At 46.2% G+C, this 13,162-nt stretch overlaps 1 protein-coding gene across 1 annotated transcript in view; it reads right to left on the reverse strand.

The window, feature by feature from the left end:
- LOC146200610 (uncharacterized) overlaps window positions 1-13,162 on the reverse strand; it is a 306,225-nt gene that overhangs the window by 205,651 nt on the left and 87,412 nt on the right. Inside the window, exon 8 of the mRNA XM_084595576.1 lies at window positions 10,842-11,090. Within this exon, the coding sequence (XP_084451702.1) occupies window positions 10,842-11,090 (249 nt within the window). The remainder of the gene's footprint in view (window positions 1-10,841; window positions 11,091-13,162) is intronic.

The raw sequence follows: 13,162 nt of genomic DNA on the forward strand, positions 1-13,162 counted from the left end.
TGCATGTGTCCAATTTATTGCTACCCCGGTAAAAATTACTTTATGATAGACTGTGAAGGAAATTAACTTTAATTTGTTTGCACTGACAAGACCATGTAAACGTCATTTTAATATAACTTAGATATTGTAACGCTACTGACGAAGACGACGTGTTGTGTGGCAGAAGAGAAGAAAGAAGAGAAGGAAGGAGCGGTGTTGTTTCGGAGCTAGTACGCCTCGCCTTGTTCCGATCCAATCTGCATTGTATATAAACACCCCTCCACTATTTCATCGAAAAAGGTTGCAAGTACACTACCACGTGGTTGTAATGCCTGAGCCGTCTAGGGGCGTCCGGACATATTGTCGGATATGTGCTGACATTGCACCTGCATTTCAAGTCGTTCTGTCCGCGGCTGTCGCAATGTTCTCACCACAGTATGGTGGTACAAGCCTAGCAGTGGCCTACAGCTAGCCGCTTGGCTGTCATTCTGTCTCGTGCCTAGTCCGCGCCCGTAGCTCTTAGCCCGTTAAACTCAGAGAAAAGGCAGGACACAGTTATCTCCCTCTTCGCCAGTCCCATTACAGTTTTGTCCGAAGGTGCAGTGAGCGGAATCATAACCTCCTTTAAGGAGTCGATGGCGGAACTAGGCTGCCGTTTTCTTCCTTTCTCGCTTTACGCTTCATTTATTCACCACGCGTACCCTTCGAAACGAACACGAAAAGGGTTCTACTTAAGTTGAGGACAACGAAAAATGATAACATCGTAGCCAGACTCCACGGCAGGGAGCACTTTCCTGTGCCTTATAAGTGACAAGAAAGCGCGCTACTGTGGCCGAAAGTGCGTTTCCGTTGATACCTTTTGTCGGCGGTGATCGCGGTGTACAGAATAAGGAGCTTAAAAATCATGGTGTGCCTAACCTTCTCTGTGTTTTATTTGGGGCCCTGCATTCCCATGTTCCAGCGATGCCGCCTAGTAAACTGAAAAACTTCCAACAGCTGGTGCTTTCATTGAAGTTTATGATTACCGCGTTCGCAGCCATCTTTCTTTCGACCTAATATGGCTGGTGTTCAACCTCATGGATCTAAAATCCACCAACTGCCGTTTATATTGCAATGGAAAAGCACTGGGATTTTAAGCCGGTTAGCTGACCTGAAACTATTCTTGTAAGAGACTTGTGTTCCAGTACTGGCCCTATCTGAAGCTGGCCTGCTAAGCAAGAGATATCTGACTGGATATGTCGCCCATAAAAACGGCAGCACAGTCATTTCCTGCAGGCAGTGCCGCGCTTTACACACGAAGGGAAATTAAATATCTTTCTTTAAACGTTACCGATACTCGCATGGATGATTTTGAGGTGGCGGCTGTGAGGTTACGGCTCGGCTTTCGAACTCTTTTATTACATACGTGTACGTGCCCCCGCTGATGAAGGTGGCAATTGATTTGTTTCTGCAGCACCTCAGCGACCGCTGCCCAGCACTTTGAATCATCTGCGATTATTCAACGCTTATCATTACGTGTGGGTTGAAAAGAACACTGGTTCCCGTTGACGCAAACTCGTAGGCGTTACTGACAGTTCATACCTGTGTATTGCCAATGACGGAAGCCTCACTTTCATCCTGCCTCCAGCCTTAGCCACAACTATAGATAGCCCTGACTTTGCATTCTCCTGATGACCGCGTGAAGTGGTCAACAGCACCTGACTGCATGGGAAGTGATCATTATCCTGTTTTTGTTTTTGCTGCCAACTTTCCTATGGGCTGTCCTAAAATCGGCCTTGTTGTCAACTGGGACAAGTGCATAGAACACTTAGAATGTGTTTCTGGTGATAATGGTGCATAGCTGATATTGGTATTGCGGGTGCATAGAGCACCTAGAATGTGTTTCAGGTGATATTACTAACAAAACGGTTTATAGTAAAATGGCAGTAACTACGGCGGTCATGTTACTTGACAATTTTTCTGCCCCGGATTTAAAACCCATGAACCTTTTCGAAGCGAGAAGAAAGGTGGAGCGACAACTCATGCGGAAGAAGAGCGACAGGAACTTTAGGACGGCCTACAACAGGCAGAATTATGCCATTCAGTGTATCAAGAATAAGCTCTAGAGGCCGCAATGGGCCTCATTCTGTGCTAGTTTGGCATTATTCTCATCGATGATGAGAATATGCTGAGTCATTGGCAGTCTTGTTGGAGAACCTCGCTCTTTGAAGCCTGTTGAAGCTCTTGCAATGCGCAAGGCAAAACCCATTGCGTGCTTGGAGGAGGCGTTTGCAGATGCACTTTTATCTACAAATACACCACCTGCTTCCTCTACGTCTGTCTTCCTCTACGTCTGTCACGCTCATGGAGCTTCAGCCTGCGCTCAGTGGCCCGCGGCGCCGGTGTGCACCAGGTTCAGACCTGCAGAACTTGCCCCTGGAGCTCAGGAAGGAACTCCTAAACTTCATCAATTGAGTTTTGGGAGACTGGCGACATTCCTCCGTCATGAAATGTAGCATATGTGGTTCGGATGCAGAAGCATGTCAAATACATTGCGGTCCTTGCCTCGTATAGCCCTGTGTCACTGACCTCCTGTGTGGCTAAGCTGATGGAGAAGCTGGCAAATGAACGCTTATCGTGATGGCTTGAAGACACCAAGGCACTGCAAACATGCATGACAGGATTCTGGGGAGGATTAAAACAAGTGAGGTTTCGGCCATTCCACCTAAGCCATTTTTCTTGCCATTGCAAAAGCTTATGACAGAGTGCTTCAGAGCTCCATTTTGAATAGATTACAAGGCGTGCGCATACAGGGCTTTATGCTAAGGTTCATTTGCTCGTTTGTCAGTGGTCGTACGGTTCGAGTACAGGAGTACCATAAGTACCGAAAGGGCTATATCACGAGGTGTGCATCAAAGAATTGTTCTTTCCATAACGCTCTTTAACGTCGTAATGGCTGGCCTTACCGGTTCATAGCGAACAAATTGCTGTCCACTGCGTATGCCAATATATGCTGACGACATTTGTATTTGCATTACTGGCTAGCAACACAAGCGATTAGCTCCGATAGCTCAACAGGCTCTGCTTTCGACACAAGCTTAACTTCAAGGTGCGGCATTGTGTCTATCAGTAGAAAATTCCGGATTTGTTCTGTTTATAGATGTAGGAAGAAGTCATGCGCGGTTAAGGATACACTTGGCCACTCTTCCATTTGCCAATTCAATCATATACGTTTTCTCGGAGTAATTACTGACTCCCGTCTACAGTGGCGAAAATCTGTCGACGCGATTGTCTAATCTCTATATTGGCGTCTCAATGTGATCGTAGAATTGCAAGTGAGCAATGGGGAAATCATCCTTCTTCAATGTTCAGCCTTCATTAAGCGCTGGTGATCAGTCGCATAACCTTTAATTTCCCCCTCGGCATCACAGCTTGAACGTCTTGAAGTTTTCCTAAGAAGAGCCATTGGAGCTCATCAGATGGTAGCGAAGAGGGCAGTACTTCATGCGTCACAATGGAAACCTCTTATCCTTGTCGCTTCACAGAGACTACTAATGCAACTTGGCCGCCTCGGAGATACGGTAGCTGGGCAATCCCTTCTTCAGCGGATCCAAAAGAGATCTGAGTCGAGAGCTTACTTGGAACTTAATGCACTTATTTTTCTAGGCATTATAATGTTCGAAGGCAAAGGAAACGGTTGAAACCACCCTGTTCATTTCTGACCCTCGATTGTACAGTCAGGATTCCCCATGTGAGTGCTAAGCGCAGTTCTCGCTTAGCTGCAACGTGTTTGTGTTTGAACATTTGGAAAGAGCCTATGCCCGCCATATTTTTACATTTTCACTGATGGTTCAGCAGACAAGGTCAGAAAATCTAGCTCAGTGGCTTTTTACACTCATTTATGAGCTATACGTGGTGTGGATGCTTTACTGAAGTCGTATTTTCCACAACGACCGAAAGTGTTGCTATTGAGGTGGCTTAGTGGAAGCTAGGGTTTTGTCCGGCTGAACCTGTAGTCATCCTAAAATTCAAAGTCTGCCCTTCAAAGGTTAGAGCGTGGGTTCCCTACTCATGCATTGTATATAAGCTCTCTACGCTTGGCGCAATCTCTACACAGAAGAGGCTTTACCTTACATTTCCAATAGTCATTCTCACACATATGTGTCAGAGTCAACGAGATGCCAGACAGGCTCGCCAGTTAAGCACTGTTAGGTATTTCCTCCAAAAAGTTTCTTAAAATAAAAAAGGAATTTTCAGAGAAACGCTACTCAACCATTTTTGTAACGTGTGGAGTGCGGCCCACAAGCCATGTGTGACCAAGGGACTGAGAAGACATCAGTACACTCTACTACATCGAATTTGCACGGGTTCCGCTCGTACTCCTGCCTGCATGCATAAGACGGGCATGGCATCATCTGCGCTATGTTCTATATGTGGTGTGTGGGGGGATAAGAACATTATATTATGTGCTGTCCAGAGTACAACGCAGAAAGGTGTGTGATTCTCGCTTCCTTCAAAATGATCGGAGCCCTTCACAGTGCGCTTCAGGACATTCTCTACAGGAATGGAATCTAGATGTGCAGAAGGGAGGCTTCGCGCCTTCTTTTACAATTTCTGCAGGGTACTGATCTTGACTCTAGATGGTGACAGCTGGATTGGAGTATGTTATACTGTGAGTGAATGTGTGTATAGATGGTGGCAGCTGGAATGAATGCTGTTTACTTAATGCATGTGCGCATAGTTGGTGACTTTTGGAGTGGACTATGCTATACTGTGAGTGAATGTTGGGCATATATGGTGACAGCTGGGGTGGAATATGTACTGTCAAAGTAGCTGTGCGCATAGTGGGGCAGATTTAACCGATATTAGGACTTTCCTTAACACAGCGGTGATGCTACGGTGGAGCAATTGCCGCCAGAATAAGCAAGGCTAATCTCACCTGTAGAATACTACAACTCAACTCTCCTATTATTGAGACTGGTGTTCACCCAAGCCAGCAATTGTCGACTCTGCTGACCAGAAAGATGAGGGTTCGTCGAAGGGACTTAGATCGATGCCACAGCGAAGGGCTTATGATATGCGCAGAAGGGAAGCTTAAATCCAGCAGGAAGAGCAGCGAGGTTACGGGAGAAATTGATTGTTCACAAAAACGCACGACCGTTTACCACAAGAAACGAACAATGAGGCACAAGTACATTGTTCTGAACACCTGACGAATAAATATCTATACCAGAGCTTCAACGCTGTCGCTGTTGAGAGGCGATGGGTGAACTGGGACTTATAATGCAGTGCACGATGGACCGACTGTGCCTTCGGAGACATTAAACAGTTTCCACATCTTGCAAACTTTCTAACGGACAGGCTCAACTGTCTGCTCCAGATAAACCACCGCAAGAGTCAAATATAGCACCACAAATTTTCAAGATCTCCAGCTCTAAAATCACTATATCGGTGGAACGAGTAAGAACAATAAATGCCGCTTGAAAACCACGTCTGCCCAGTTTAATTTCTACACTACACACTCCCAGAGACCGCATTGATTCACCAGTTATTCCATACAATGCTGACGTACGGGCACACTGAGACATCACTTTGGGCCCTACCACTCGTTTAAATCCCAGACTCATTACGAAAACATTTGTTCAAGTATCCACAAGAGCCGATGTGACTATATGATCCACATAGACGTTGACTTTCTTGCTGAGCATTAAAACAACCGGAGGTACATTGGTGCACGACAGACATTCAGCGCTCTCACCTCCATCGGCCCGCGCTGGCGTGGCGATGGAAACAGGCGTGTGAGAAATGCTGATGTAGGAGTCACGCTGCGATCAGATCGCGGAGAAGGGGTCCTCATTCTGGCCTGCGAATAGTTCGGTGCAGTGGGTGAGTAGAAAGGCGGATGGCGGGAAGGTACTGGTGCTGGTGGCCTGGTTCTGCAGTATAGGTGGTGATACCGTTGCAAGGTGAGCAGCGACGATGGCGAAACCGCACGGGAATTACCACACTGGTAGCAATACAAGGACGGATGGACTGCAGTCTACCTCGGGAAGATATCAGTGCTGTTCGGGACCATATGGAAGTCATTGTCACGTCCTCCTCGAAGTTGGCTGGTGGCGGCTCATTAACGCGCATGATGCGAACGTGAGATATGGCAGGCTCGGCAGTGTCGGAACTGCTGGAGCACCTTGTACTCTTCATGGTGCGCTCCAGTGACAAACAGGAGCTGAGGCTGAGGTAGCGGATGCACAGACGGCTGCACACTTGGACCACAGGGTTAGCTTGTCGCGTACAATCTGGTGAAAATTCGCGGCAAGGTCACTGTTGAAGTGGACTGGGACCGTACGTGCAGTAGCTAAGTGACCAAACTTCGGACGCATCTAAGGTTATCAACTTTGAGCCAATGTTCGTTCACGTTAGAGACGGAGTCAGATTCTCCTTGCTGATGAAGTAAGTGTAAATATCCTCGGCGAAACGTTTTTACAAGTGACACACCTTGTTCTCCTCAGAAATGTTAGTAAAGCGACATTGTAAAGTTTCGAGGTCGCTAAGATGTACAGGGTGGCGGTCTGTCCAGGAAGCTGTGCTCGGTGAGCCAATGTCTGTTCGCCATGCTTCTAATCTGCACGGCATCACCGAAGCACTTATTCAGCTCCTCTACAAACCTGAACAAGACGTAAGTGATCTTCGTGGTTTTCGTACCACGTAAGAGCCGTGTCTGTTAGAGCAACCCCACGTTGGTAGGTTTGGTGGCCAGGTCCCGCTTGGTATATCGGCTGATGCCTTTTTAGAGTGACATCCACTCGTCCATGTCCTACGCGACGGCGCCCACGAAAGAGCGTGGCTCTTGGTAATGCGGCCAGGTGCTCAATTCAGAGTCGAGCGCTGCGTCGCCGTCCAGGTACTACATCTCAGGACCGCAAGGTGGCAAACTGGAAAGACGCCGACTGCGGCGAGGGCTGAGTGGTTGATTCGTCACTGAGAAGGTCGTACCCACCAAGCCTCCACCAAGCTGCTAAGTGAAGGACTTCACACAAAACAGGATAACAGAGGCATCTGGTCCGCTGTCAGTCGTCGCGGCTGAGCGCACTCAATTTACATAGTCTTTCTCTGTAGTGCACAGCACATCATCTTTGCGGCCCGTCACAATATAAATATATGTATGTGTGTGTGTGTGTGTGTCTTTAAACGAAATACCAAGATACTTTGTTGGGCGAGTTGGTACTTATTCATTATTAATATAAACAGCGCGAACACGAAGACAAGGGACAAGAAACAAGAAAGCCACACAACATGCGCTGACTTAGTTGTGAGTCAGCGCATGTACTGTGGCTTTCTTGCTTCTTGTCCCTTGTCTTCGTGTTCGCGCTGTTTATATTAATAATTTAAAAGAAATACGTAAGAAAAAGCAGAAAACTACGATGGTGTGTGCAAATTTGTCTTCATTTGGCCTTATTTGCTTGCGTCTAAGAACACGCTGTTTACTTCATGGCTCTATCCGCATCTAACCCGCATGACTGTTTCAAAAGCTTGACACTGCGTGTAGTGTACGAAAGGCATATACGTGCAAACTGCGATTATTGAACTTGCTTGATGGCATATAGATATTCGCCACAACAGGCTCAGGCAGCGCACACCAGCCGAAGATGCTGGCAAAAAGGCAGAATTAATGGCGTTCTCGAATTGATTTCAATAATGCATTAGGCCCTAACAAAAGCAAACGCTGTGAGTCAGAACATTCAGTGAACCTACAGCTGTCATTTAGAATCCGAAAAATGTCGTCCTTCAAGGCAAATTACATTTAATGCCGCTAAACTTTATCAACAATTACCTGAGGCTTTGTAACCATCGCAGAAACCCCAACGAAAAGTTAAAAGCGGACCAACGTGATAGAAAATCGTGAAGCCAATTTGGGGAGTTGTGTTCATACATATGCGTAAGGCGCTAATGGACAAAACAGTGTTGGCATCAGGAATGGACAAATGGAAACTTATACCTGAAGTGTGATGAAGTGTGAAGCAGCTTTCACCATGGAAAAAAGTGTATTCTCTTATCCTTGAATTAGAATGCCCCATTTGGTTTTGCACTTCAATTACTGTATTATGACAAGCAATTCGCTGAGTTTTAGCACTGCTGTAGATAGTCTAGGCAAGTCAGCAATCGGAAATGGCTCTTGATGAACAGAGTGGCAAGCCGATATTTGTAGCGTAAAGTTTCGTTGCAAGACCGCAATCAGACATACAGCAACTGTTACACTCTATGATTAACGTCCTCATCTAAGCAGCCCAGCTTGAATACTATGCCATCTCCAAGCCAGATTAAAAACGCATTTGTGTTCCCTGTGGTTGGGAGTGGCGTTTACAAACGCCTATTCCCAGCTCATCGCAATGGCAGACACCACGACCTGTGAGGGCTGCGAGTGCAAGGGGACGATTAGGCGATTTGAGAATTATCTTGCTTTGTACGTCAACGTGCACCTAAATGGCATGGTTTGCTGCTTGGATGCTCGTCTCCACATGGAAGAGAAGATTCTAAGGCCTTGAATAACACCTCAAGCTTAGACAGAATGTGTGAAGGGGCTTTTAAAGTCTCTGAAGGATTCGGGATTGTTGACTTTCACTGCTCTCCTTGTGCACCCCAAGAATAATAGTCGCCTAGCGACATGTGGATAACTTCTTTACCATTGCCTTCTTTCTTTTCTATCCTTTCTCTCTCTCTTTTTTCCAATCTGCATCCTCTTTCTATTCCAAAAGAAGGCATCGCCTATCATTTTGTTCTTCTGTTTCGCTCACGTGACGGTATCAAGTTGCTTGCATTGCCAGTCACAAACATCATCAATTTTCTCTATGCCTCGAGCACACATTAACACTCAGCTGCTGACATAGTCTCTTCCGTTACGTACTCAACCCACCGGACGTCCGCGAATAATTTGCGCGCTCAGTTAAGCGCATTCTTCAACCAGTGTACTAGTAGGGGACCACCCTTGAAGAGTTTGTTTTAAATAAATAAAGTTGTTTCCATCCATCCAACCAGTGTACTACATTTCTCGGAGCCTCCAGGCACGCTGCAGAGGGTTCAATGCGTGGTAGGATTGTTTATAAGGCGCATCAGCATGTATCCTTGTGACTACCCACTTGCGCACCTGAGCATGGGCCAGAAGTCGTGTAACACATTCACTTTGTCGCGTGTGATAGAAGGGGCCAAATCGGACATTTGCAGCATACGAACGCTATGCCCGGCATTGCCATCCCTTCAATGTCACACCCGGTGTTTTCAGAACTTCAGAGCCACTACGGCATGTGTTCTCAAGATCATAATACTACTCATCCTTATTTAGACACATCTCATTACTTCCATTTGCGGACAGTCATCTTTGCAAAGAAATTCAAATGGAAGATACCAGTTCCGAATGTCGCAAGAAAGCAGTCAGTAACAGTAATGCAATGGCCTTGTCCCGCTTGTTCACGCGGTCGAAAGTTAGAGGGGACCCATTTAATGCAGCGTCAGTCCTTATGGGGCACACGGCCACTCGATCAATTCTCCGGCCCGGTTGCACTGTCGCAACAACGCTTCAGGGTGTCACAAAAAAATAGTGCAACAGCCCTTACACAGAGCTGAGGCATAAGGCCCAGTTTTTGCAAGCGTCATACGTCATGACGCTTCTTATTAGCATCATTTTCGCTTCATACTCGCCCCACTCGTGGGCGCGAGTATGACCACAAGACCTGATCACAAGACTGCGATGTTGGGATTTATTGTCCCGTTGGCTATTGCCATAAAGCAATTACTTTGGAAGTATAAAATTGGACTGTCGAACATGAAGAGAGGTTTGTTCAGAAAGGGGAATACCAGGAAGCGGGGCAGAGAAAGTATGAGGAACAGTATTAGAGAGTTTGGCAGTTTATGTAGCAGGGATTTCCTATAGAAAGTTAACTGCTCATCGCCTTTCTGTGACAATGCAATCTACATTTCTCCCGATAACGACTACTGATACGGTGCTGACAGGACACTGGCGCACAACGCGTACCAGAGTGAATGAAGCTCGTATTTGAAGCAAATTACCTATATTATCATGTGACGAGTACAGAGCTTAGATAACATATATTTCCTTCCGCTCTAGATAGAGATCAAGGATGGCCGTTATTTGCCCTGTTAGGAGGATTTTGGTCAAGGGAAGGAATGCTTCCTGATAAACACGAATTGCATTTTTCAACGTGCCATTGATGCCTTTCGAGACGATGAAATAAGGGCATAATCACCGATTTCGAATTCTCATCACAGTTATCGAAGCTGTCTCCTCCACAAGGCTTCGCATCATTCGCTTAGGGTACAGCTGAGACCATCTTTGAAGTTAGCCCAATATTTGCTTTATGACGAGAAAAATCTGTTATCTTGAAGTACCATTGATGCACCCTGCTGCAGGTTGCTTGTTGGATGCAACCCGTTAATTTCCGTCGGTTATAAGAAATGAAAGCTTCATGGGTCGCCTAAAAGCATGAAACGCACAATACTGATTTGCGCAAGGTTACTTCTTTCAATCACTCGAAACACAGTTGCATGTTCCTGTTTTTGAGATATAGTAAATTCCTAAATTAATACGGTACGGTAAAAACATTCGCTTTGTTTTAATATTTAAAATATGCAATTATCTATGAGGCCAACTTCTGCACAAGCAGGTTGTGGTAGAAGAGTATCTGTCTTCTTTTGTGCCGCATGGATGGCTTTTTGTGAGATTTACCTTCTTAAAGCGACTGATGCTATGAGAGACGCTGTACAGCACGAAACCTTTTGTAGGAAGTTAAAGGCAAATTATATCGCCTACTTAACTGATAGCGGACATAAACATTTCTAGCTTTTTTATAAAACAAGAGACAATTACTCACCTCGAACGATGAACCTGATAGCCGTTCCAAACTCGGTGCGATTGAAGATAACAATAGTAGCAGCAGATAATGATATTGGCGATGTCAGCCATGGAATTCGCGAAAGCCTGAATCCATCAGGCATTTCATCCCCTGGATCAAGCCTTCTGAATTCCTCGATAATTGTTCCATCTTTGTCATATCTCGAAGAGATCAAGGTATCGTTCACGCTCAGCGTCATGGTGTAACTCCCGAACATCAGCACAGGACCTGCAAGGAAAAAAATATTTATTGCTTAGTGGCATCCTGTTTGCGCGGCGGTGTGAGTAGTAATTAGTTTTTTTATCGTAATATGGTAAGTTTTAGTCTGCATGTTAAAAAATTTATGTTCAAAAATGACGTCAGCTAGAGTTGTCATTAATAACTCCTCCCGATAAACGAATTGGGGAGGGAGCCCAATGTAAGGAAAAACAAACTGTAATCACGCAGTACGTTTCGCGTAACTAAATGGTCTCTCAACGTTTTGGCAGTTGAGTGCAATCTGCGGTCGCCTCAGCATGCCAATGCCTTATTTTAAATTGCTTATTGAGACAATTACGAGACGGAGCACGATCTGCTCAGACGCTCGTCAAACACTCTGCCCATTAAAGGAGCATCAGTTAGCTACGAAACCTTCTGCTCTCCGTATATCTCTGCTGGCTTGACACCAACCAGCCTTACCTTCTGCATTAGCGGCGTGGCAGTTTTAAACAGAGCATATTTGATCTTCAGGACACGAAACTATGCAGTGGATCGGATGAGTGCATTTCAGTCACGACACATGCAAACAGGAGGTTATCATATTATAGCGCTGTAACATAGTAATTTACGCTATTGAAGGCTGCTTACGCATGATGGCTATGAGCAACGAAATATTAGTCCAGTCAGGTTGGACTACGGAGCCTTTACGTCAATGTGCGCACTACCTATCATAGGCTTGTGGCATAGGGGATATTTAAGACGATGTTTATCCGCCAGGGATAAAATTAACTTACCTAGTCTCCTTCCATCCAGCCTTAACTGTGAAAGCAGGTCACTCATCATCATCATCAGCCGGACTGTACCCACTGCTGCGCGAAGGCCTCTCCCATATTCTTTCAATTAACCCGGTCCTGTGCTAGCTGCCTCCACTTGATCCTTGCGAAGTTCTTAACCTCATCCCCACACCTAAATTTCTGCCGCCCCCTGCTGCGCTTTCCTTCCCTTGGAATTCAGCTTGTTACCCGAAGCGACTACCGGTTATCCTTCCTTGGCACTACATGTCCTCCCTGTGCCCATTTCCACTAGAATGTCAGTAACTTGAGTTATTTCTCTTACGCACTCTGCACGCTTCCTATCTCTTCGCGTTACCCATACCAATTTTATTTCCATAGCCATCTGCGTTGTCCTCAACTTGAACAGAACTCTTTTCGATAGCCTCCACGTTTCAGCCCCATAGGTGAGTACAGGTAAGAATACACTCTTGTATACTTTCCTCTTGAGCGATACCGGTAAGCTGCTAGTCATAAACTAAGAGTACTTACCAAATCAACCCCACCAAACATTCTTTACTTTTTTTGACACCCTCGCAATTCTTTCGCAGACTATGCAGATTTGATTCGTTGATTCAGTCATCCAGAAGTGGTCATGATTAAAGGCTGTTAATATCGTCTCAGTTGCACTCTATCTAAACTTCTCCTTCCGAAGCTGGTATTTGTGACAGGAAACAATTAGAGGAGATCCTACGCTGCTGAACCGGATGTGGAGCGAAAGCTTTTCCTGTGCGCGACGGAGCGTTGCATGGAATCCAACCAGCGTTCTCTTAAAACGCATCAAAGTTTATTGGCCTTCATGCAGAACCCCCTTTCATATCCTGCGCATGCGGTGCTGGCAGACGCGGATGCGCCGTGCAGAAACTACCTTTCTCTTCGCGCTGCCCCGCTTATCTGCGGCGATGCCGCTGCCCTCCTTCTGCTCTGTGTGACGAGCAGAGGCTTACGCGAGCACAGCGTACCTGACGAGCCACAGGATGTCCCATGTGACACAATTGGCTGGAGCGAGCGGTCGGAGCTGCTGGGCAGCAGCAATTGAGCTTTTAAACTCCTCAAGTAACAGGCGGAAAGGTAACTGCGAAGCGCACAGCTGTGGCGGCGGCGAGCCTCCCGTTAGGGGTCATTTTCAAGCCTGATTTGTCATTCAGCTTTGCATGCTATTATTATTCCAGCATGCAAAGCTAAGTGACAAATCAGGCTTGAAAATGACCCCTAACGGGAGGCTCGCCGCCGCCACAGCTGTGCGCTTTGCAGTTACCTTTTCTTCAGTTA

This window comes from Amblyomma maculatum, chromosome 2, assembly GCF_055883805.1.
Source record: "Amblyomma maculatum isolate TAMU_Amacu chromosome 2, ASM5588380v1, whole genome shotgun sequence".
Classification (NCBI taxonomy): Eukaryota; Metazoa; Arthropoda; class Arachnida; order Ixodida; family Ixodidae; genus Amblyomma; species Amblyomma maculatum.